The sequence below is a fragment of the Puntigrus tetrazona genome, chromosome 7 (genome assembly GCF_018831695.1).
Source record: "Puntigrus tetrazona isolate hp1 chromosome 7, ASM1883169v1, whole genome shotgun sequence".
NCBI lineage: Eukaryota > Metazoa > Chordata > Actinopteri > Cypriniformes > Cyprinidae > Puntigrus > Puntigrus tetrazona.
The window spans coordinates 4,516,432-4,542,330 of NC_056705.1; the positions used below are offsets into that span (position 1 = coordinate 4,516,432).

At 44.8% G+C, this 25,899-nt stretch overlaps 3 protein-coding genes across 5 annotated transcripts in view; 2 read left to right on the forward strand and 1 right to left on the reverse strand.

Moving 5' to 3' along the window:
* The first annotated feature begins 1,593 nt into the window (after nt 1–1,593).
* On the forward strand, nt 1,594–21,976 carry rela (v-rel avian reticuloendotheliosis viral oncogene homolog A). Of its 2 annotated transcripts, none has more exons than XM_043245176.1 (11): nt 1,594–1,736; nt 5,582–5,620; nt 5,778–5,914; nt 5,991–6,136; nt 8,280–8,371; nt 8,922–9,056; nt 9,127–9,231; nt 15,579–15,794; nt 16,167–16,244; nt 16,887–16,979; nt 20,520–21,976. In XM_043245176.1, the coding sequence occupies exons 1-11, from the start codon at nt 1,730–1,732 to the stop codon at nt 21,158–21,160; spliced, it is 1,689 nt and encodes a 562-aa protein (XP_043101111.1). In that variant the 5' UTR covers nt 1,594–1,729; the 3' UTR covers nt 21,161–21,976. The 2 variants fall into 2 exon arrangements, with proteins under 2 accessions (XP_043101111.1, XP_043101112.1); XM_043245177.1 differs by lacking the exon at nt 1,594–1,736 and adding an exon at nt 1,968–2,106.
* Nucleotides 21,977–22,240: 264 nt separating this feature from the next.
* c7h11orf68 (chromosome 7 C11orf68 homolog) lies at nt 22,241–24,111 on the reverse strand. The gene is made up of 2 exons (XM_043245180.1): nt 24,042–24,111; nt 22,241–23,112 (listed from the first exon to the last, which is right to left on the reverse strand). Exon 2 carries the CDS (start codon nt 23,047–23,049, stop codon nt 22,345–22,347), a length of 705 nt encoding a protein of 234 aa, XP_043101115.1. The 5' UTR covers nt 23,050–23,112; nt 24,042–24,111; the 3' UTR covers nt 22,241–22,344.
* A 201-nt stretch (nt 24,112–24,312) lies between these two features.
* drap1 (DR1-associated protein 1 (negative cofactor 2 alpha)) overlaps nt 24,313–25,899 on the forward strand; it is a 13,491-nt gene continuing 11,904 nt past the window's right edge. For both annotated transcript variants that reach the window (XM_043245187.1, XM_043245186.1), the window contains exons 1-5: nt 24,313–24,588; nt 25,230–25,302; nt 25,458–25,551; nt 25,638–25,757; nt 25,837–25,899. The exon at nt 25,837–25,899 is cut by the window's right edge and continues 28 nt beyond it. In XM_043245187.1, coding sequence (XP_043101122.1) covers nt 24,547–24,588; nt 25,230–25,302; nt 25,458–25,551; nt 25,638–25,757; nt 25,837–25,899 — 392 coding nt within the window. In that variant the 5' untranslated portion in view covers nt 24,313–24,546. The remainder of the gene's footprint in view (nt 24,589–25,229; nt 25,303–25,457; nt 25,552–25,637; nt 25,758–25,836) is intronic.

The window sequence follows — 25,899 nt, forward strand, 5'->3', positions numbered from 1 at the left end:
TTAAAGTAACGCACTGCAGCATGAAGCTGACTCAGATTTTAATGTGAAATACTGTATACGTGTTTTAATGCATAGAGATATTTTTATGAATAGATATTTGATCAAAGGGTCAAGTTTATTTTTTTAATAAACAGTAAAAGTCTGAAAAAGTGTGAGAATGTATCTAAACATTATAAAAAAAACTATTTTGTAAATGTTTTAAACAGCACAGAAATAAAACGGAAAATAAAAACTATATTTCTAAAGCGTCAGTGTGTGAAACTCAGGGATGAGAACATCGGGAAAAACCCTTCGGAAAGTTTTCTTGGGCCTCGTTTATGTTTCACTAAACCCATCCTAGATCAGATCTTACAATCATTTATTATATATACGTTTGATTTATAGAATGATCGTACGAAAAGAAAACACACCTATGACTCTCTTTCAGATGTGAAATCTATAAATGATCTATAATTAATATCATTAACATGTAAAAGATCACCAGTCATTATAATTTAGAACAACTTTAGTTTTCAAAAACCTGCAATACTCAATAAAAAGTGTGTTTTTTTTATAAACGTGAGCGCTGTGACACACACACACACACACACACACACACACACACACACATACACACACACACATTACACACACACACACACACACACACACACACACACACACACACACACACACACACACACACACACACACACACACACACACACACACACACACACACACACACACACACACACACACACACACACACACACATATACACACACACACACACACACACACACACACACACACACACACACACACACACACACACACTCACACACACACACTCGAAGCTGACGGTGTCATGGAAAGGTCTGGAGGAATAAAAGAGGAACTTCTTAAGCTCTACCTGGAAACAGCAGAGAGCAGGATTATCTCCAGCAGAACATGATGAACAGGAGCAGAGCAGGGCCCCGGGTCCGTCACTGACCCCTGAAGGTCAAGAGCATCACTACAGCTGACCACAGAGATCCACAGCCTACTAAATCATGCTTTAATACTTTAACAGTAACAGATGAAAAGTCAAAATGATGATTTAGCATGTCTCACTTTCATTTTATATCATTATAACTCATAAGAATAATTTTGACTATATGTATATATATATATATATATATATGTATATATATATATATATATATATATATATATATATTCACAATCTTAAAGTGCACCTTTGCTACTGTCTTTAAGGCGTAATATTTTTGCACTTTTTTATATTTACAGCAGTTTAAAACTGTTTTAGGATTCAAAACATTCACGAGGATCAGTTTGTGCGCCCTCTGTTGGAGATTTCTGATTATCTGACCAAACTAAACGCATTAGTTTCGTTTTTCGTGTTTTTTTTACTTCTTTATGAACAACTTTTATTCTTTTGTCCTCCTCGTGTGCTCAGTAACTCAAGATCTTTGTTTCTGCTGAGGTTTATAGATGTGGAGTGTTTTCTGGAGGAAAGGCTGGTGTGTGTTCGTGTGTTGTTTTCAGTGTGTTTGTGTTCGTGTTCTTCGGAGTCGTTTCTTCTGCGTTTGTGTGTTGCGACGTAAGCACGTCATCCGGGTATTTCCGCGCACACGGAGACTGGAGGCGGGGGCGCGCGGAAGAGAGCGTCGTTCTGCGTGTCGTTCATTCTTCACTGGAGCGCGGAAACGCGTCGAACGCGAGCGGAGCCGCAGAGAGGCGCGACATGGAGGGTAAGTCGGGCGTTCTGATGCCGCGCTGCTCCTCTGAACGGGGGAACGGTGTGTGTGAGTGTGTGTGTGAGTGTGTGTGTGTGTGTGTGTGTGTGTGTGAGTGTGTGTGTGTGTGTGTGTGTGTGTGTGTGTGTGTGTGTGTGTGTGTGTGTGTGTGTGTGTGTGTGTGTGTGTGTGTGTGTGTGTGTGTGTGTGTGTGTGTGTGTGTGTGTGTGTGAGTCCGCTCGGGAGGGAAAGTCCCGTCGGTGAAGTTTTGCTCTCGGTTTCGGCGGAGAACCGTCCGTTCCGTTCCGTTCCGCTCTTCGCTGATCGCGAAGCTGTCGACCGGGAACACAACACAACTTTAGTTCTGACGCGTTACGGCCTACAGGTGTGTGTGTGTGTGTGTGTGTGTGTGTGTGTGTGTGTGTGTGTGTGTGTGTGTGTGTGAGAGAGAGAGAGAGAGAGATTGTTTGTTTGTGTGTTTGAGAGCGAGTGTGTGTGTGTGAGAGAGAGAGTTTGATTACTTGTTTGTGTGTGTGTGTGTGTGTGTGTGTGTGTGTGTGTGTGTGTGTTCGTGTGTGTGTTTGAGATTTGATTTCACAGATAAAATAAGACATCAGGTCAGGTAGTACTGGTAAAGTCTGCTGGTTAGTAGGTTAATGGGTGGGTTAGGGTTAGTAAACACTATGACCTCACAAACAATAGTGAAAGTAAAGCTGCTCATCAGAGCAAAGAATGAAGAGGATTTTATAAATACATGAACAGACGTCACTGATGAGATCTGAATGTGTTTAAACCACAGACCCCTGAACAGAACCTGGTCTAGACCTCATCTAAATCTAGGTTCATCTAAACTGGTTTACCAGTCTGAAAATATTTACTTTGTGTTAAACTCATTTTTCTCTTCATCGCTATATCACTGTATTATGTAGTTGTATTTTAATGATTTATTTACATATTTTATTTCTATTTAAACTATATAATTTTGTATTATTTATTTGTCTGCTTTTTATACATTTATTTAAATATTTATCATCTTGTAAACAAATTGTATACTATTTAATTACATCTTATTTACTTCATCTATAAACTAAATCTAAAACTATAACCAAAATGATTAAATCTTATTTTATTTGTGTTAATGTTTTTGTATATAATATATACTTTTTATACTTTATTACTATATTATAATTATATTATTATTGTTATTATAAAACACTTTATTACTTATTCATGTTCTTTTATTAACTTTCTTACGGTCCCCGGGCCCCAGAAACCCCTGGTCTGTGATATTTCTTCGTTAACAAACATATATTATATAAACATGACTGTGTTTTATATTAGTGTCAGATCTATAACTGATGGAGAGCTGAAGAAGTAAAGGCTCCTCAGAAGATGTGAGATGTTTAGGAGGTCCGTGAAGATCATCAAAGTAAAGCTCCTCAAAAGATCCTGATGATCAGGTTCTTCTAGAAAATGATTGATGGAGAATCAAGTAAAGAGTTGATCTGGAGATATGAGCTTTACTTGATCAGAATCAGTCCAGAAGAGCTTCTACACTCAAAGATCTTTCCTGGATCAAACACTCAGCTGTCAATCAGAGACAGAAGAGACTGCGCTCGCTCAGAGCTTTCATTATCCACACCGTTCCTGGTGTGTGTGTGTGTGTGTGTGTGTGTGTGTGTGTGTGTGTGTGTGTGTGTGTGTGTGTGTGTGTGTGTGTGTGTGTGTGTGTGTGTGTGTGTGTGTGTGAGTGTGTGTGTGTGTGTGTGTGTGTGTGTGTGTGTGTGTGTGTGTGTGTGTGTGTGTGTGTGTGTGTGTGTGTGTGTGTGTGTGTGTGTGTGTGTGTGTGTGTGTGTGTGTGTGTGTGTGTGTGTGTGTGTGTGTGTGTGTGTGTGTGTGTGTGTGTGTGTGTGTGTGTGTGTGTGTGTGTGTGTGTGTGTGTGTGTGTGTGTGTGTGTGTGTGTGTGTGTGTGTGTGTGTGTGTGTGTGTGTGTGTGTGTGTGTGTGTGTGTGTGTGTGTGTGTGTGTGTGTGTGTGTGTGTGTGTGTGTGTGTGTGTGTGTGTGTGTGTGTGTGTGTGTGTGTGTGTGTGTGTGTGTGTGTGTGTGTGTGTGTGTGAGTGTGTGTCTGTGTGTGAGTGTGTGTGTGAGTATGTGTGTGTGAGTGTGTGTGAGTGTGTGTGTGTGTGAGTGTGTGTGTGAGTGTGTGTGTGTGTGTGTGTGTGAGTGTGTGTGTGTGAGTGTGTGTGTGTGTGTGTGTGTGTGTGTGTGTGTGTGTGTGTGTGTGTGTGTGTGTGTGTGAGTGTGTGTGTGTCTGTGAGTGTGTGTGTGTGTGTGTGTGTGTGTGTGTGTTCACGTTGAGTATTATGTTCCTGAAGTGAAGCACGTTTGTCCTCTGTCTTGCTCGTTTGGGGACACTTAATTTCTAGCGATTATCATTGATTTGATTTACACACATCCTATTTAAAGTGAAGCGATGTAGATGAAGAAAGGCCTGAAGATTGAGTGTTTAATCTTATCGTTACACATCGCTGACACTCCAGTTTAATGCTGTTCAGAGCTTTGACGCGACATGAATTGCTAAAAGCGCCGCATGAATAAAGATGGCTTGCCTCGGCGTTAAAAGGCGCGCTGAATGTTTCCCCACCGAGTCTGAGAAGTTTAGTGCGCTTCGTCTAGCAGACGGGTTAGTCATAACCAGGTTTAAGTAGGTCAAAGTGTGTTTGCCGTCTCCCGCCCTTTCAGGATTTTCCTCTTTGTCCGTCGGTCTCAGGCTTATAATTGTCTTGTGTTTAGTGTCTGATTCATGAATCTTATGAAAACACACCGGGGTTCCTGACAGGATGGTTTCTGTTGAGTTTACGCCAAAAAAACAACACAAAACACAATCCGTGATTAAAAATCCAGGAAAAAGGACTGCGGCTGTATTGTAGATGGCAGTGAAGGACCTGTAAGGATGTAGCAGAGATAGTGTTTGTACACATTAACATTATCTATGAGATATAGATGCAGAACTACAGTGTTCATTATAGGTTTTAGTTATGAAGAAATTTTAAACGTAGCTTCATAAACCTGCTGGATTCTGCTTGTTTTGAGGTGACTTTGACTCATCTACAGACCGTCGGTCCGTCAGATTCATGAGTTTGTTTCTTCATCAGGTTTGTAGAAATGTCTCTGCATCAGCGTCTCAGTAATGGAAGTGAATGGGTGCCGTCAGAATGAGTGTCTGATAAAAACATCAGAATAATCCACAGCGCTCCGGTCCATCAGTGAACATCTGGAGAAGACAGAAGATCAAACTAATCCAGCTTTAAGATGTTTTTATTCTTCCTTCAGTGAAAAAGTCTTCTGGTCTGAATCAGGAGAGAAAACTGCGCAGATTAAACCAAAACAGTTTTTGACTCTAAATCCATCTTTTGTTTTACTGAAAGATGACTTCTTATGGATTACGCCGAAAGTTCTTGTATCATCTGTCTGGTCTCTCATTCTGACGGCACCCATTCACTGCAGAGCATCCTGAGACGCTGATTCAGAGACACATTTCTACAAACCTGATGAAGAAACTAACTCCTCTTCATCTTAGGTGGCCTGAGAGTGAGCCCATTTTTAGCTCATTTTAATTTTTGGCTAAGCTATTTCAAATTCATAGTAAGCCATGTATGAGGTTCAGAAGAACTAATGAGCGAGCACCATTATGAAATAATCTTTATTTTCTGAATGAATCTGTGGATTCTAAGCAGATCTAGTAGTGTCATGTAAAGTGGGCTCCAGACTCGTCTCTTAGTTCAGGTGTGTTTTTGTCATGTTGGAGTGAGCTGTAAGCTGCTTCGTGGCACTAATCGCTCTTCTCTTCTTCCTTCAGGACTGTTTCATCAATGGGGACCATCACCGGTGTCCCAAGGTTAGACGTCTACTGTGTTTATGTGCTTCTGAATGCTCTAGTTATGTTTTATGATAATAATAGACCAAGCTGTGCACGGCTCACTGCACTTTGAGTCTCCAGAGACACGGCTCTTCACCAGGGCTGCATTAACCAGGCTTTGCGTGTTTGTTTAAAGGTCACCCGTACGTGGAGATAATCGAGCAGCCGAAAGCGCGAGGGATGCGTTTCCGCTATAAATGTGAGGGTCGATCCGCCGGCAGCATCCCAGGAGAGAAGAGCAACGACACCACCAAAACACACCCCGCCATCAAGGTGAGACGCCCAGACACACTCTGTACCCCACACACCAGTCTGCGGGTCACGTGACTCTGTGCGGCTCTTCTCATAGGTTCACAACTACAGCGGCCCGCTGAGAGTACGCATCTCTCTGGTGACCAAGAACCAGCCCTACAAGCCTCATCCACACGAGCTGGTGGGCAAAGACTGCAAGCACGGATACTACGAGGCAGACCTGCAGGAGCGCCGGATACACAGGTGTGTGTGTGTGAGAGAGAGAGAGAGAGAGGGAGAGAGAGAGTGTGTGAGAGAGAGAGAGAGTGTGTGTGTGAGAGAGAGAGAGAGAGAGAGAGAGAGAGAGAGAGAGAGAGAGAGACAGAGAGAGAGAGAGAGAGAGAGAGAGAGAGAGAGAGAGAGAGAGAGAGAGAGAGAGAGAGAGAGAGAGACAGAGAGAGAGAGAGAGAGACAGAGATAAAGAGACAGAGAGAGAGAGAGAGAGAGAGAGAGAGAGAGAGAGAGAGAGAGAGTGAGGGAGGGAGAGAGAGTGTGAGAGAGAGAGAGAGTGTGTGTGTGTGAGAGAGAGAGAGAGAGAGAGAGAGTGTGTGTGAGAGAGAGTGAGGGAGTGTGTGTGTGAGAGAGAGAGAGTGTGTGTGTGAGAGAGAGAGAGAGAGAGAGGAGGGAGAGAGAGGTGTGTGTGTGTGTGTGAGAGAGAGAGTGAGAGTGTGTGTGTGAGAGAGAGAGAGAGAGAGAGTGTGTGAGAGAGAGAGAGAGAGAGAGAGAGAGAGAGAGTGTGTGTGAGAGAGAGTGAGGGAGTGTGTGTGTGAGAGAGAGAGAGAGGGAGAGAGAGAGAGTGTGAGAGAGAGAGAGAGAGTGTGTGTGTGAGAGAGAGAGAGAGAGAGAGGGAGGGAGAGAGAGAGAGAGAGAGAGAGAGAGAGAGAGAGAGAGGGAGAGAGAGAGTGTGTGTGAGAGAGAGAGAGAGAGTGTGTGTGAGAGAGAGAGAGAGAGAGAGAGAGAGAGAGAGAGTGTGTGTGTGAGAGAGAGAGAGGGAGTGTGTGTGAGAGAGAGAGAGAGTGTGTGTGTGAGAGAGAGAGAGAGAGAGGGAGGGAGAGAGAGAGTGTGTGTGTGTGTGTGAGAGAGAGTGAGAGAGTGTGTGTGAGAGAGAGAGAGAGAGAGAGTGTGTGTGAGAGAGAGAGAGAGAGGGAGAGAGAGAGAGTGTGTGTGAGAGAGAGAGAGAGAGAGAGAGAGAGAGAGTGAGGGAGTGTGTGTGAGAGAGAGAGGGAGATGGAGTGTGTGTGTGTGAGAGAGAGAGAGAGGAGGGAGAGTGTGTGTGTGTGTGTGAGAGAGAGAGAGAGGAGTGTGTGTGTGTGAGAGAGAGAGAGGGAGATGGAGTGTGTGTGTGAGAGAGAAAGAGTGAGGAGTGTGTGTGAGAGAGAGAGAGAGAGAGAGAGAGAGAGACAGAGAGTGTGTGTGAGAGAGAGGGAGTGTGTGTGTGTGTGTAAGAGAGTGTGACAGAGTGACGGAGTGTGTGTGAGAGAGTGAGGGTGTGTGTGTATGTGAGAGAGAGAATGAGGGAGGAAGTGTGTGTGAGAGAGTGTGTTTGTGTGTGTGTGTGTGAGAGAGTGAGGGAGTGTGTTTGTGTGTGTGTGTGTGTGTGTGAGAAGGTGTGTGAAAGTGAGTGTGTGTGTGAGAGAATGAGGTAGTGAGTGTGTATGTGTGAAAGTGTGGGAGTGAGTGTAAAGTGTGTGTGTGAGACATAGTGAGTGTGAGAGAGTGTGTGTGAAAGTGAGGGTGTGTGAGTGAATGAAAGTGTGTGTGCATTCTGTAATACACATGGGCGTGTGTGTGTGTGAGTGAGAGTGTGTGTGTGTGTTCTGTGTGTAATGACACCTGTATTGCACAGGTATTACAAGAAGGTGACTTATGAGGACATTACAGTCATCAGTGAGCTGTTGACTCTTTTGAATCATTCAGAGTGAATTCTGAACCAATTCAACACATTGATTATAAAGAATCGGATGATTCAGTCGCAGCCGTCTTAGAGCAGCACCAAGAACGAGGGTTTTATGAAATGTAGAAATTCAGATTTTAAGCCTCATTTTGAATGAATGTGAAGTTTCCCAAAATCAAGAAGTACAGTAAAACCCTCTTCTTTCTGTCCAGCAGCTGATTTTAATTTATTCAAATCTGTTGAAAGGCGTGGAAACGAGCAGATCGGAGGAGCTTGGTTCCGTCTCGTATGACTGCGTGGTATTTTTGGTCAGTACTAAGATTAGTTCTGGCCCTCGGAAACATCTCGTCACAGCACTGCTTCCGGTCTCAACTCACAGACGCTCCAGCCGGCCGTTTCCAGAGTTCAGAGCTGCCTCTGCTTCATCTCTGACGACTCATTTCTCTCTTTCAGTTTCCAGAATCTGGGTATTCAGTGCGTGAAGAAGAAGGATGTGGGAGACGCTGTTTCCTGTCGCCTGCAGACACAGAACAACCCCTACAATAGTAAGACACACACACACACACACACACACATACTCGTATACACACACACACTCATACACAAACACACACACTGTCACACACACACACACACACACACACACTCATACACAAACATACACACTGTCACACACACAGATGCACATACACTCGTGCACACACACACACACACTCTCATACACACATACACACACACACACACACACACACACACACACACACACACACTCATATACACACACACTCACACTCATACACTCATGCACACACACACACACACACACACACACACTCATATACACACACACTCATGCACATACACACACACACACACACATACATACACAAAATCTAAATATTGAAATATTAAAGTTGTCTGAATGAAGTTCTTAATGTGTATTACTGATCATAAATGAAGTTGTAATATATTTATGGTATGAAATGCACAAAATATCTTCATGGAACATGATCTTTAGTAATTTGAAGGTAATTTTGTGTACTGTTGGCTACCTGTGCTGATTCTGTGTGTGTGTGTGTGTGTGTGTGTGTGCAGTCCCCGAGCCCAAGATCTGGGAGGAGGAGTATGATCTGAACGCGGTGCGGCTCTGCTTCCAGGTGTCCATCACGCTGCCCAGCGGAGAGCTCTACCTCCTGGAGCCCGTGGTCTCGCAGCCCATCTATGATAACCGTGAGTGCCCCGCCGGACACGCGTCTGACCGCTCGCACGCCGAGCCTGACCTCTGACCTCTCGCCCTCAGGAGCGCCCAACACGGCCGAGCTCAAGATCTGCCGGGTCAACAGGAACTCGGGCAGCTGCCGCGGAGGAGACGAGATCTTCCTGCTGTGTGACAAAGTGCAGAAAGGTGCAGAAAACACACTGACGGCAGCAGCAGTCCTAAAACCTAGTTAAAGTTACAAGAAAGCTGCCCTGACCGATCTTAAACGTGTCGTCTTGTCTGAAGATGCACACCAGTGATGTTTATAAAAATGACTTAAATGTCCTAACCAAACGTTTACTTTATATAGAGCCTTTCCTGAGCTCTACAAAGCTCTTCAAACACAAATACACATTTCAGGGAACTTTGCAGTGGAGGTAGAACGTTTCCCAAAGGCTACATATAAAGACTTAAAAATAGAACATAAACGACTATTACACGACGTCATTTAGTGATAGTGCTGATTAAACAGATATGTTTTAAGCTTTGATTTGAAGTTGCTGAGAGAGGTGGCTGTTCTGAGGGGAAGTCAGTTCTAAAGAAAAGGATCTGTGGTGGATTGAAGATAGATGGAGACGTTCAGAATCTGAGCGTGAAGGAATAGATAGGGAGCTAGACTTCTGAGCGTCTTAAAGGTGAGCAGAAGAATGTAGTACTGCACACGAATAAATACAGTGAAGATTAAATAGAGCGACGTGAAGAGATGAGCTTCAGCAGGTAAAGCTGTACTTCATCTGGATGCAGGCTGAATGTGGAGAGTAAATAATGATAGTGGTCCGAGAACTGAGCCCTGAGGACCACCGTGTTTAAATGTGTGGTGAGATACGAGGAGCCTGAGATAACCCACTCAAGATGAGGGAGTAATATCTTACCACATACAGTATCAAGAGCTGCTCCTGTGCTGTGAACCAAAACCAGACTGAAGAGCATCAGAGATTGTTATCAGGAAACGGTCTCCTCCATAATCTTTGATACAAATGGATTAGAAAGTAGGCTGTAGTTTGAGATTTGAAGGATCTGCCGTGGATGAGAGTAAGGCAAGGCAAGGCAAGGCAAGGCAAGTTTATTTATATAGCACATTTCATACACAATGGTAATTCAAAGTGCTTTACAAAAGAGGAAATAAAATAATTACAAGGTTTAAATAACAATAAAAGAAATTAAAATAAAATAAAAACACTGATTTAAGATAAATTGAATTTAAAGCAAAAAGAGATTAAAACAGTTTAAATAAAAGAAGCAAAGTAGCACAGTTCGGACGCAGCACAGTGCTCATTCTGTAAATGCACAACTAAACAGATGAGTTTTGAGTCTGGATTTAAAAGTGACTAATGTTTCAGCACATCTGATCTCTTCAGGAAGCTGGTTCCAGATGCGAGCAGCATAATAACTAAAAGCAGATTCTCCTTGTTTGGTGTGAACCTTTGGTATTTCTAACTGACTTGATCCTAGTGATCTGAGTGGTCTGTTGGGTGTATAAATAGTGATCATATCTGCAATGTATTTAGGTCCTAGTCCATTGAGTGATTTATAAACGAGTAAAAGTGCTTTAAAATCAATTCTAAATGTCACTGGAAGCCAGTGTAAGGACCTGAGGACTGGTGTGATGTGCTCTGATTTTCTGGTTCGAGAGTCAGGATCCTGGCAGCAGCGTTCTGGATGAGCTGCAGCTGTCTGATGGTCTTTTGGGAAGGCCAGTGAGGAGACCATTACAATAGTCCACCCTGCTGGTGATGAAGGCATGGACTAGTTTCTCCAGGTCTTGCCTGGGCACAAAGCATCTGATTCTTGCAATATTTTTTAGGTGATAGTACGCTGATTTAGTCACTGCTTTGACATGACAGCTGAAACTCAGGTCGGTCTCTAGAATCACACCAAGATTCTTGACTTGCCTTTTGGTTGTTTGACCCTTGAGTCAAGGTATGCATTCACCTTGTGAACTTCATCTTTATTTCCAAATGCAATGACCTCAGTTTTCTCCTTGTTTAACTGAAGAACATTTTGGCACATCCAACTGTTGATTTCATCAATGCATTGGCAGAGTGAGTCAATGGGGCTGTAGTCATTTGGTGATAAGGCTAGGTAAATCTGTGTGTCGTCAGCATAGCTGTGATAGGCAATTTGATTCTTTCTCATTATTTGACTTAGTGGGAGCATATACAGGCTAAACAAGAGCGCGCAAGAATTGAGCCTTGTGGGACTCGCATGTCATGGACGTCCACTTAGACTTATGCTCTCCTATACTCACATAATAACCCCTCCTCTAAATATGACCTGAACCAGTTTAGAGCCATTCCAGAGAGCCCGACCCAGTTTTCCAGTCTGTCTAGAAGAATGTTATGATCGACAGTGTCAAACGCAGCACTAAGATCTAGTAGTACCAGCACTGATATTTTACCAGAATCAGAGTTTAGGCGAATATCATTTATTATCTTAACTAACGCTGTCTCTGTGCTGTGGTGCGGTCTGAAACCAGATTGAAAATTATCCAGATAACCATTTGAGTTCAAGTAGCTGTTCAGCTGATTCAGAACTACCTTTTCAATGATCTTGCCTATGACCGGAAGATTTGATATCGGTCTATAGTTACTCAATATACTGTTATCAAGATTTCTCTTTTTCAGAGGGGCTTAACAACCGCAGTTTTCAGGGCGTTTGGAAAAGTCCCAGAAAGAAGTGATGTGTTCACCACTTCTAAGATGTCAGCTTTTAAACAGTCAAACACGCTTTTAAGAAAGGATGTGGGAAGTGTGTCAAGACAGCAGGTTGAGGATTTTAGGTGCTGTACTACTTCCTCCAAAGTTTTGCTATCAATTGCGTCAAAACACACATAGTGACTCCTTTTTGAGATTGTGGTTGAATCTGACATATCTCTACATCATCTGATGTTTTAATTGCCTTTCTGATATTTTCGATCTTCTCAGAAAAGAATGAGGCAAACTCATTGCATTTGCTGTCAGAAAGCATTTCACTGGGAATCTGACTTTTTGTCAGTCTCTCAACCGTAGCAAAAAGAGTGCGGGTGTTGTTCAGGTTACTATTTATAAGGTTTGAGAAAAACTTCTGTCTTGCTGTGGCTAATTCCACATTAAAAGCATGCAGGCTGTCTTTATAGATGCTATAGTGGATTTCAAGTTTTGTCTTCCGCCACGTCCGCTCAGCCTTTCTGCATTGCCTTTTCATGATCTGCACTGCTGTTGATTTTCCAACATGACTTTTGTCTGCCAGTCTTCTTACTGACTTTCACTGGTGCAATGTCATCCATGACATTCTTAACTTTTGAGTCAAAGGACTCTAGGAGAAGATCAACGCAGTCGGCAGAAATGCTTGGCATTGAAGAAACAGCCTTCATAAATAGCACACTTGTGTTCTCATTAATGCATCTCTTTCTGACAGTGACAGATCTGGAGGTAGCAGAGATCAATATATCAAAGAAAATACAGAAGTGATCAGACAGTGCTACATCCTTGATAACAATGGATGAAAGCTGTAAACCCTTACTGATGAGTAAATCTAGCGTGTGCCCATGGTGATGTGTAGGTCCATGCACATGCTGAATCAGCTCAAAAGTGTTTAAAACAGTTATAAATTCTTTTGTAGTTTTGATTTCTGCATTTTCTATGTGGATATTAAAATCCCCTGCAATCACAAAACAGTCAAACTCTGAACAAATCATTGATAACAATTCTGTGAACTCTTCAACAAAGGCTGGAGAATATTTAGGAGGCCTGTAAATAATGATAAACAGGATGCGTGGAGCACCTTTCAACACAATCCCTAGATATTCAAATGACAAGTACTGACCAAATGACACTTGTCTGCACTGAAAGACATCTTTAAAGAGAGCAGTAACCCCACCCCCTCTCTTGTCAACTCTGCAAACATTCATATAAGTGAAGTTGGGAGGGGCTGTTTCATTGAGCACTGTTGCACTGCAGCTTTCTTCAAGCCATGTTTCATTTAGAAACATAAAATCTAGATTGTTTGTAATTATTAAATCATTGATCACAAATGATTTGTTTTTAGTGATCGAACATTTAATAATGCTAGCTTGATGGTAGTACTTTTTGTTTCTATAGCAGTCTGAGTTTGTTGTCTAATGGGCCGCAGATTAGATTTGTCAGCTGTACGCCTTGAGAAGGCCTTAGACTTTCTATCCTGTAATAAGACGGAGATAGTGAGAGACACACTGGGTTCCCGCTTGTTTTCTAAACATCCCTGAAAGTTTTTGCTGTAGTTGCGGGGACCCAAACACATCACTGAGAGCTGTTATCAGTTGTTTTTGCTTTACCAGCTGCAGATGGAGGAGGGATGGCCTGGCGTTGTCGCAGCGGCCGAAGAGCTCTCGCTGGAGGAGGGCGAGCTGGGCCCAGCGGCCTTGGAGGCGGTGGTGCCCGCCGTTTTGTAGTTGATAACTGGGGGCTCGCAGCAAAGGAGTGGGAGAGTCTGGTTTTAGCCACCAATTCCTCCATTTTTTGTGAGAAGCTGAGAAGTGGCGATGCTGGAGAGAGGGATAATGTCTCTGGTAAACAGAGCATTGGTGTTTCCGTGGCAGAATTATGCTGTCCTGGCTTCGCTCCTTCGGCTCTGAGTCCTGGAGCCGTTGTTGTGCGTCACATTGTGTCTGTGATGGGCTCTGCGGGCAGGGCTCAACCGTGATAGTGTCCACAAACAGTGCTTGTTGTGGCTCTGTGGTGTTTTCAGTGTCCTTGTGGGATGTGTCACCAGATGATGACTCTGAGGCTGATATGAAGTCCTGTCGTCATCCATACTTTGTCCAGGTGTGTGTGTGCCATTCATGTTGAGTGGACTGGCACACTCTGCTGATGGATGACGGAGTGAAAAATAGATGTTGTCCTTTAACACTCTCGCACTCAAGTTTGTTTGGGTGAAGGCCATCCAGTTTAAACAGTTGTCTGTGTCCCCAGAACAGATTGAAGTTGTCGATGAAGTTGACTCCTTTTTGACTGCAGGTTCTTTGTAGCCAAGTATTCAGTCCAAGCAACCGTGAAAACATGTTTGTTCCCCTTGCTGGGAGTGGTCCACTGATGAACGACTGGACTTCAACTCTTTGAAGTGTTTCGATGAGTTCACTGAAGTCCCTCTTCAGGAGTTCTGATTGCTCCTTACGAATGTCATTCTTCCCCACATGGATGATGACTCGTTTTGCAGTCTTGTGCTTCATTAGAACGTTCTGAAGTCCATTGTTTACATCAGAGACGGTCGCTTGAGGAAAGCAGCATGTAGTTGTCGCTCTGCTCCTGACGTTTCTGATAATGGAGTCTCCGACTATCAGAGTTCTGGGCTCGGCTGCTCTGTGATCTGAACGCCGCTGTCTGCTCGACCTTGAGCGCCTGTTTGTAGCGGTGTTAGCTACTGGCTGATATGACTCTTGCTCAGTCACTTTCGGGGATTCCTCACCCAAATTCGTTAGAGATTCAAATCTGTTCTCGAGCTGTACAGGGGGTGGTAAAATACCAGTTTTTCCAAGCCTTCTCATGGCCATGTCTGGGGTAGATGATGCCACAGCGGCAATATGAGATACTCGTGACAGTCTGATGTCTCGAGTGCCTTTGGGTCTCGCTCCCTGTCTTTGCCACTGATTTGTGTGTTGATCAGCTTTAGCTTGATTCGCTACATTTGTATACTGTCGAGATTGACTAGATTCACAGGACTCACCGGCTGTGGGCTGAGGGGGTCCGTGATGATCTGCTGTGTGATCTGCTTGTTTTGGAAGTCCAGCAAGTAACTTCGTTTCAAGAGCCACAATCCTTTGTAGCAGTCTGTGGCAGTTTGTGCAGCAAGTAGATTCCAGAAGAGGCATTTTCTTTCTTGTTTGTTGAAGATAGGAAGCTGTGTTTTCCCGTCTCCGGAATGTAAGCTGCTGGCAGCGGGAGGCAGATAATCTAGTTTTTCGTAGTAGCTAATATTGCAATCCCAAAATTTTTTGCCAAATATGTGTTGTTTGAGCACTGTGCTATATGCTGAAGTTAAAACTTAGTAAAATCAGAAAAAAAGTAGATAAAAGTAGATAAAAAGAAGCAAAGCGCGGAGCAGTAAGCAAGAGCGTCCGAACAGTCGCAAGCCGGAAGTAGACCGGAAGTAGAGTAAAGAGTCTTCAGTGTTTTAGTGTCTGGGTTAGTTTGTTAAAATGTGTTTTAGACCTGTCTCTGTGAAACCAGGCCTCATTTAAACTTAAAATATAAGACATACTATACAAAAAAAGAAACTAGTGGAAATAAAATACTTTGATTTGTTTTTTAAGGTACTTTCGCAGCAGTAAAGAATGACTGATATGATGGCTGTTGATTAAACACTCAAAACATTATATAGAGCATACATACATAGATTATTTATTAAGTAGCTCTCTCTATCAGTTTGTGTTCCTTTAATACTTCACGTAGCACTAAAAGAAAGCCTGCTGTTTCCTGCTGGTCTCGTGGCGCTGAAGGTCAGTCTGTAACCAGCGCTGTGTTTTGACCCGTGTGCTGCAGAGGACATCGAGGTGCGCTTCTTCCAGGACTCGTGGGAGAGCAAGGGCTCGTTCTCTCAGGCCGATGTTCACCGGCAGGTAGCTATCGTCTTCCGCACGCCTCCGTACCGCGACGCTAACCTGACGGAGCCGGTGAAGGTGAAGATTCAGCTCCGCAGGCCTTCAGACAGAGAGGTCAGCGAGCCCATGGACTTCCAGTACCTGCCCGCCGACCCGGGTGAGACACACACACACAGAGAGACAGAGAGACACACACACACACACACACACAGAGAGACAAACACACACACACACACACACACAGAGACACACACACACACAGAGAGACACACACACACACACAGAGACACACACACACACAGAGAGACACACACACATAAACACACACACACACTCTCTCACACTCATGCATGCACACACACACACATACACTCCTGTATATTAGATGTGTGTGTGGCTCTTAAAGGGACAGTACTGGGGGATAGTTCACCCTAAGATGAGGAAGGCTTTCTCTTTATAATAGAAACAGAGTAAAACACACATGACAGAGAATGGTGATGACATGCTGGTGTTGTTCTGTGTGGATCAGATGAACACAGACTGATGGAGAAGCGCAAGAGAACGGAAGGGATGCTCCAGAACCTGAAACTGAGCAGCATCATCACAGGTGTGTGTGTGTGTGTGTGTGTGTGTGTCTGTGTGTGTCTCTGTGTGTGTGTGTGTGTGTGTGTGTGTGTGTGTGTGAGTGTGTGTGTGTGTGTCTCTGTGTGTGTGTCTGTGTGAGTGTGTGTGTCTCTGTGTGTGTGTGTCTCTGTGTGTGTGTCTCTGTGTGTGTGTGTCTGTGTGTGTGTGTGAGTGTGTGTGTGTGAGTGTGTGTGTCTGTGTGTGTGTCTCTGTGTGTGTGTCTCTGTGTGTGTGTGTCTGTGTGTGTGTGTGTGTGTGTGTGTGTGTGTGTGTGTGTGTGTGTGTGTGTGTGTGTGTGTGTGTGAGTGTGTGTGTCTCTCTGTGTGTGTCTCTGTGTGTGTGTGTGTCTCTCTGTGTGTGTGTGTCTCTGTGTGTGTGTGTGTGTGTGTGTGTCTCTGTGTGTGTGTCTGTGTGTGTCTCTCTGTGTGCGCTTGTGTGTGTGTGTCTCTCTGTGTGTGTGTCTCTGTGTGTGTGTCTGTGTGTGTGTGTGTGTGTGTGTGTGTGTGTGTGTGTGTGTGTGTGTGTGTGTGTGTGTCTCTGTGTGTGTGTCTCTGTGTGTGTGTGTGTGTGTGTGTGTCTCTGTGTGTGTGTGTGTGTGCTGTGTAATACTCTGTGTGTTGTTCAGGATCTTCGGTGCCTGCAGACAGACGGCCGTTCAGCACCGCTAAACGAACACTAGGCCTCTCTAAACCAGTGGCAGCCAGCAGCCTCCCAGCAGGTAACCACACCTCAACTCATTAGGAGTCAAAGGAGTTCAAAGTGAACGTGTCCTCGTCCTTGAGTGTGTGTCTTCATCAGATCTGGAGAAATGTGTCTCAGTAATGGAAGTGAATGGGTGCCGTCAGAACGAGCGTCTGATAAAAACATCAGAATAATCCCCAGCAGAGGATGAAACGGTTCAGTCAAAAAAAACAGTCAAAATCATCAACAAATGAGTCTGGATTTTAATGCGAGAGACAACATCAGATGCACTTTTCCCTTAAGGACGAGTTATTATGAATGAATTATTCATCTTCTGTCTTCTCCGGATGTTAACTGATGGACTGGAGATTATCCTGATGTTTTTATCATCTGATGCATGAATTAAAGTTCTCCATCTACGACAGATTTGCATTAATTACAGTGTTCTTCTGTCCTTAGTGTCATTTTAAGGCATTTCCTCAAATAGTGTAATAAGTTTTCCGTCATCTCTTGTGACCTGAGCACTGTCCTTCAGACGCTTCATTCAGAGCTCAGCCTCTACTCGTTCCTGCACATCTTCACGAGTGACAGCTTTTAATAATTAAGGGAGTTTATGAACGTGATGTTTGTTGATCTTTGTATTAAATCAATCAAGTCAAGCACGACTTCATTTCAACAACGAAACTAGTGCCAGATAAAGTAAGAGCTGAGCCGCTCGTCTCTAGAAGACCTCAGTGATTCAATCATTTTTTCAATCAATCATTTTTATTTATATAGCGCTTTTAACAACACAGGTTGCATCAAAGCACTGTACAGTATAATGACAGGGATGTATAATGATGAGAGTGAATAGTCTGTTATTAAATGCAGAGACGGTCTCTGTAGTCAATTCAACGATAGTCACTAGAAGTTAAGTGTCCCCAACCAAGCAAGCCAGAGGCGACAGCGACAAGGAAACAAAACCCCATGCATATAGAATGGAGAAAAAACCTTGGGAGAAACCAGACTCAGTTGGGGTCAGTTCTCCTCTGACCGGACGCCCAGCACTTAACTTCCAGTTCAATTTTAAACGCGGCTGTGTCAGGTAGTGTAAATGACTTAGTGTGTGTGTGTGTGTGTGTGTGTGTGTGCATCAGGATCTGGTGATTGGTCTACGGGCGCATCTAGGTGTTCTGGTCTCTGATGAACATAATCTCTGGGTGCTGATCCACCATCTAGTCTGGATACAAACTGTGAAAACAGATTGAGAAAGAAACAGGACTAATATTAGCATAGATGCCATTCTTTTACGATGTCACAAGTACATCGTATTGTAGGAGTAGTGTTCCCGGTTCCAGCAAATCTAAGTAATGCAGCCTAAAAATCCTTTAACGGATTTGAATAATAAAAGGTGTGTTAGTGTGTTATGTGTAGGCTAAGTTAAAAAGATGTGTCTTTAATCTAGATTTAAACTGGCAGAGTGTGTCTGCCTCCTGAACAGAGTTAGGAGATTGTTCCAGAGTTTAGGTGCTAGATAGGAAAAGGATCTGCCGCCCGCAGTTGATTTTGATATTCTAGGTATTATCAAATGGCCAGAGTTTTGAGAACGAGCGGACGTGCAGGACTATAATGTGATAAGAGCTCGCTCAAGTATTGAGGAGATAAACCATTCAGGGCTTTATAGGTAATTAATAAGATTTTAAAATCTATTCGATGTTTGATAGGAGCCAGTGCAGTGTTGACAGAACTGGGCTAATGTGATCATACTTCCTAGTTCTAGTAAGGACTCTGGCTGCTGTGTTTTGGACTAGCTGAAGTTTGTTTATTAAGCGTGCAGAACAACCACCCAATAAAGCATTGCAATAATCTAACCTTGAGGTCATAAACGCATGAATTAATATTTCTGCATTAGAGGTTGAAAGCATAGGTCGTAATTTAGATATATTTTTAAGATGGAAAAACGCAGTTTTACAGATGCTAGAAACATGATTTTCAAAGGAAAGATTGCGGTCAAACAGCACACCTAGGTTCCTAACTGATGATGAAGAATTAACAGAGCAGCCATCAAGTGATAGGCTGTGTTCTAGATTATTATATGTGGGGTTTTTAGGTCCAATTATTAGCACCTCTGTTTTTTTCAGAATTTAACATTAAGAAGTTACTCATCATCCAGCTTTTTATATCGACTATACATTCTGTTAGATTCTCAATTTGGTGTGTATCACCAGGCTGCGCTGAAATATAGAGCTGAGTATCATCAGCATAGCAGTGAAAGCTAACACCATGACTCCTGATAATATCTCCCAGAGGTAACATGTACAGGCTGAAAAGCCTCGAGGAACTCCATATTTCACTTTTGATCGATATGATACCTCCTCATTTAATGCTACAAACTGATAGCGGTCAGATAGATATGATTTAAACCATGCTAAGGCGCTTCCTCTAATGCCAACATAGTTTTCTAGTCTATCCAAGAGAATGTTGTGATCGATAGTATTGAATTCACTTCTGAATCAGTCAGCCGTTCAAACGAATCAATTTAATGAATCATTCAGTGGCTGCCACACGCTGATTGTTCGTTTCATTTTTACCATAGAATTTCAGTTATTTAAATAATATTTCTGTATTAAAAATGTTATGTTTAAAACATTAATATCCACATGAGTGCAGTTAAATTCACTTTAAGGAGTCAGAAGTCACGTCATATCTTTACGAGAAGAAACCCGATCTGATGAAGAAACACACTCCCCCTGGTCTGATCTGATCTGCTCTGGTCTGGTCTGGTCTGGTCTGGTCTGGTCTGGTCTGGTCTGATCTGGCCTGGTCTGGTCTGGTCTGATCTTGTGTGTTACTCCTTTAAGATCTGTGTTTATTAAGCAGCTTGTGAAAGGCCTGTGCTGTGACTGAACTGGTTTAGGTGTTTGTGGTGCAGGGTGCCACCCATCTCTTGATAAAAACCAGGTTAGAGGGTTTAAAAAGAGTTTCCATCGAAATGACTAATAAAGTAACATCCACTATTTAATTAGAGCTATAAAATGTCTAACTAGTGTCAAAAGTGGCGTGTAGATGTGTTTAACGACTCTCTCGATCGATGAGAACGTGCTTTATTCAGTCAAGACCGTCTTCACATCAAACTCAGGAACAGAGACGATAAATAAGATCTGCTTCAGGTGAATCCATCAAAGGACAGGAGAAGAAGTTCACGCTTTAGGATTCAGATCATTTCTGTACATCTCTGCTAAAGTGCACAAGTAAATATGACATTCATTATAATGGGTTTCTAAATGAGTTATTTTTAGGTCTAGATGTTAACGTTCTGAGACGGACCGTTCTGTGAGAACGCTTTGGTATTATGATTAGTTTTAGGTTCACGTGAACTAGAAGTTCTGTTAAGACTGATAGACTGAGTGACCAACCAGTGATTAAACAGCTGCTAGAAGAAAAAACTACTCTTATATAAAACATTTAAACATGTCTTTGTTGTTTGTATATTCATTTAAAGATTGATGTGAAATTATTGCAATATAAAGTATATTTAAAAACTTTACTGTTTATTCATGTTTGTGTCTGTGTGTCTGTGTGTGTGTGTGTGTTTCAGTGGCGTCTGCCGCCGCGCCGGTCAAGTCCTCCTCGTTCTTCTCTCCGGCCCCGGGTCAGATCTTCGCTCCGGCCCCTCAGAGCTCTCTGAAGCTGGACGTGGCGGGCCCCAGCTCGGGCTCCGGGGACAGCTGGAAGTTCCTGCAGAGCCTGACGATGGACGCTCAGCACAAGGCCCGGTTCCCGAGCGCCCCGCAGGAGTTCCCCACGGTCAACCTGCTGGACCTGCAGGACTTCCCCCTGAGCAGCTTCATCCCGGCGGAGCCCCCGAGCGGCCCCGAGCCGGGCCCCGGCCCCGCTCCGCCGGACGCCTTCAGCGATGAGCTGCCCGAGTTCCCCAGCTTCTCGGAGGTGCACGCCTCGGACGTGGACAACATCAACATCGAGGACTTCCAGGCGATGCTGGGTCAGGGAGAGGTCAGGACAGTCGAGGACCCCGCGGGGCCCGGCTCCACCTGGATGTCCTTCCCTCCCAGCATCGCCAGCCTCATCCAGAGCGAGTGCCTGATAGAGAGCCCGGCCCCCGCGGCCCCGGCCGTCCTGGACGATCTGGAGGTGCTCAACTCCATCGACGACGACCGCTTCATGTCCATCTTCTCCAGCACCAACCAGGTGGGCTTTCTGTCCGGACACCCCACCTAGAGCCGGGGCCCGGGGCCCTGATCTCCCTGACCGAAGGGCTTCTGTACAAAGCTTTCTCGTCACGTACCAGCAGCCGAACACACAGTGCCTTACCGCCGGCTCAGCCAATCACTGCGGAGCATCCACAGCCTGCGACCAATGACGCTCCAGAACAGAGCGGTTATGAAACGACCACAGGTTCACTTTTAAAGCCGCGTCGCACCGTTTTGGTCTCAATTTAAACAGTAAACCTCTGCAGCCAGAAATAAAAGATTTTAAAAAATAAATACATTTTAAGTGTATTCAGCTGAAGAGACGAAACACAGCTCTTTCTTTTGAAACGTTTTTGTTTTATGCTGATAACACATGAAAGAATGTGTACTCATGTCAATACATTATTAAAATCTTACCGTAAAAAAAACAGTAGGCCATTAAAATCAACTCATGATGATTTGGTTTCAAGGAGTTAGACACGCTTTGGTAGCACTACTTCATCACTGAAGTGCAATTCAAACAAAAAGACTGATATTAATTCATGGATTTAAAATAGAAACAATCATAAAATTGCGAAGTAGATGACCTGAGGGCCCAGAATGTTGATTTCAGTTAATTAGAGTAGTATTGAAGGCCAGGCGCTCCTCACAGAAGGGAAGGACCTGTACATACTCGCTGTGTGTTCATCTAGCTCTGTTCTTTCTCGGAGGAGAGGCAGTCGTTCTGTGTTTTGTGGCCTTTCTGCAGCTAAACCTCTCTCGACTCGTCCTGAGCGTTGTACAAACTAAACATGCTTTTGTACTATTATTATTTGAGCTGTAATAAATGCATTTATGTCGTACAGTTCTGCCTTTTTCTTGAGATTCAGACTTTTTTCTAATTTTCTCACAGTTTAGATTCTTCTTGTTGGTTTGTTTGCCTGTTCTGACATTTTTTCTGATTTATGTTCTTGTAATCTCTCCTGTAACTGCCACCATCTCGGACCGTTCTGATTTCTGAGTTGTGTTTCACTGGCGTCTGCTCGTTTGACGTCTTGACACCGCTCTCTGTTCTTCTGAGGAGGTTGTGTGTGTTTCTCAGACACGCGACACACACCAGACACACACACACACACTCCGAGGGGCTGCTTCGTCCCACAGAGAAACAGCCGCCCCGCATTTATTTGGCAAAACGAACAAACGAACAAAATCTAAAGGTTCTTCCGGGGAGCTTCACGTCACCTCCCGGTCGGTGACCTTGTTGAGGACGTGCGAGCGGCGCGGGACGCTCTCCAGGTCGAAGGCGCTCTCGTAGATGGTGGGGCAGATCCTCCAGCGGTTGTTGCGGTAGATGCCCAGGTAGCTGTAGACGTCCGGCTTGTAGTGCAGCACGCACTTGACCCCGGCGCGGCGGATGGCGGCGTCCAGGCGCATCACCTGCTCCTCGTCCGTGAAGTCCTGGTTGTAGACGCAGATGACGTGCCGGCCGTCGGAGCCCGGGTCCCGGGGACTGACCTTGGCCGAGTCCATCTTCCCGTCCAGGACGGCTCGGGCGATGCTCTCCCAGGCGCGGTCCACCTTGAAGCCCGTGTCCAGGTGCATCAGCCACTTCCCGTCCAGCACGCCGTGATTGAGCGCTAGCTCGCGGACGCTGTGGAAGCTGACGCTCCGGCCGCTCTCCAGCAGCGTCTCCCAGCTGTCCTGAAGCCCCTCCACGTCCCCGGAGTCGTCCGAGACATGGGGCCCCCGCACCGCGATCCAGCCCACCGGGCCCCCGTCCCCGTGACGGCTGACCTGCGAGGGCCGGTAGGACTCCAGCCAGCCGCTGAACTCGGCGCGGGGCGTCTTGCGGGCGTCGAAGACGATCCAGGGGTCCATGTCTGCGGCCATGGCCTCGGCGGCGTAGTCCTCGGCCGAGAGATGCTCGTCTGCAGCCATAACGAACGACACACACACACTCTCTCTGAAACACAGCAGTCACTGAGGCCGGTCTCTCTCTCTCTGCGCGCACACACACACACACACACACACACACACACACACACACACACACAAAGAGGAATGCAGTAATTAATGACTCATTTTGACCTTTTCTCACAATTCATTTTGTAAACACTCACTATTTTATTTCCCTGCAGTCTCAAATGCATGTCTCGGGATTTTTACTTTACCAAAATATGTTTTCCTGAAACTGCACCTTTATATCTCCGGTGTTTACTCCCACAATGACTTTACATCTGTTTTTTTTTTTTTGCAGCTGAGTATTTATGCTATATTAATAAAAGTGATTCATCATGTTTCCTTTACATCTCACAAATGTCTTTCGCTTGATTTATATTACAGTTTTAGCTTCCATCTCACAACATTGATCTTTTTCCTCTCAGTTGAGTTTTTCCTCACAATACTGTTTTTTTAAGTTAGGTCTTTTTTCCCCTCAGTGTTTCGTTCACAGCTCTGAAATCTCATCTAACATTTCACTTTCTGTTCTCCTGAGTTTTTACTTGTGTTTCTGAATGTCACGGTTTTCTTGCACACGTGTATCTTTCGGCTGAGTTTATTTCTCAGTTTCCGTGAAATCTCCTTCGTCGCGTGATTAAAAAGGTAATCGAGATACTTTCTCTCACAATTCTGACTGGTTTTCTCGCCGTTCGGCTTAAAAGCAGACTTTTTCTCAGAACGCGCGCAGAGGAAGAGTCTGCTCTGAGCCGGAAGCTGCTCTCTCTCTCTCTCTCTCTCTCTCTCTCAGCTCTTCTGTGTCTCTCTATCAGTGTTTATATGATCAGCTCACACTAAACCACACAGTTCATCACAAACCCAAGTAGCGTCGTTTTAATATGTTCACCGTCGTATTAAACTTATCAAAAGCGCAAAATTCTCACTCTGCTGTGTGTTTTTCTAGCAAAACTCTGCTGAGTCACTGCGGCTCTCACCCGCTTTCCGCCTCAACACTTCCGGTTTCCGCTTCTTCTTCTTCTATTGCTTCTGGGTAGTTGTCGTTTTCTGTTACCTCACTTCCGCCACCTCCCGGGATGGAGCGTGAAGCGCTGATGTTTAAGGAAAATAAAAACAATAAAGATGTAAATATATATATAAAAAAGACGTGTCATCTGCATATTTACGTCTACATTCTATTGTAAAAACATGTTTTTTATTATTTTAAATTGTTTCGGTTTTCGACTTTGTAACTTTATTTAAACCCCCGGAAGCACAAAAAGCGCCGTAAAGCAGCGAGAACTCGCGCAGACAGAAATGCCGCAAAAATCCACCGTAAAATGCAGATAAAAATCGCAGAAACGCACGGACGGTGATCAATGATGGCGCTTTAATCGTTTTAGCGACGGAGCTGCGGGAATACAGCGAGTTTATCCTTCGCATTTATTGAGTTTGACGGCAGACTGCGACGGAACCGAGCCAGAGCCGCGTTTGTGCGCCGAGATGCCGAGCAAAAAGAAGAAATACAACGCCAGATTCCCTCCGGTGAGAGCCGACACACCTCATCACACACAGCCGAGCACACACACCAGCTTCTGGTGAACAATGTGCGCCCGAGACGAGCAAACACGACAGAAGTTCTCCAGAGAAACGCGCGCTCGCTTAACGTTGGTCCGTCCGCGTTAGCCGCTAGCTCGCTAAACCCGTGTGTTCGCGACGAATCCGCTTTAATAGGCTTTAATCTGACCCAGCCTGTGCCGCGAAAGAGTGTATATCTTTATGTTTACTCGATAAGTGTCTTTTTAGTGAGGGTTACTGTGAAGGTGTGCTCTCCAGGGGTTAGCACGAATGCTAGCTAACCTCCTCTTTCTCTTTCTGTTGTGGTCCAATCTGAGGCGTTTAACAGGATGTTCTTACTCTAATTAGCGCGAAAACGCACGCACCGTGAGATCTGATCCGCTTCAGACCGCGTTCACACTGGACTCGGACCGACTCCACTTTGTGTTGTTGTTGTTGTTGTTTTGTGTGTCAGGTACAGGCAGACATGTGCTCGTGTTGACATCTGAAAGGAGACAGACTCTCACACATCTGCACATCACGCCTGATTGATCTCTCTGGTTTCATATAGAGATGGATCTGGTTTCGGTTCGCCGCTGACTGCAGGGTGTTTGTGTTTGGTTTTTCAGGCCAGGATTAAGAAGATCATGCAGACGGATGAAGAAATCGGCAAAGTGGCCGCCGCAGTTCCTGTCATCATCTGTATCCTTTCACTTGTGTAGTATTCTGTTCTGTTTAGTTTTCCCCGCAGGCGTCTGGTGTGTGTTTCAGTTCGTCAGGATGCTCCTCTTCCTTCAGCTGATCTCCTCACGTCTTGCTGCTTGATCTGTGCACACTCTTTCCTTGACTGATCTGAGCTCGCGCTCTGGAGCTGTTTCTGGAGTCTCTCCTGACCAAAGCGTGTCACGTCACACAGTCACGCAACGCCAAAACCATGACCACCTCACACCTGTGAGTCCCGCCGGCGTCTGTGTGTGTGTGTGTCCCAGCCGCTCGCTGACCCCGCTCCTCACGTGTGTGTGTGTGTGTGCGCGCAGGAAGCAGTGCATCGAGCTGGAGCAGCAGTTTGACTTCCTCAAGGATCTGGTGGCAGCGGTTCCTGACATGCAGGGCGAGGGAGAGGAGAACCACACGGAGGGAGAGAAGATCCCGCGCAGGTCAGGAGAGAGAGAGTGTGTGTGTGTGTGTGTGTGTGTGTGTGAGGTTTCACAGCTGAAGTGTGTGTGTGTGTTTCAGAGGTCGTAAGCCTGGCTCAGGGCGTAAGAACGGCGGAGCTGGAGCCAAAGGCAAAGACAAGAA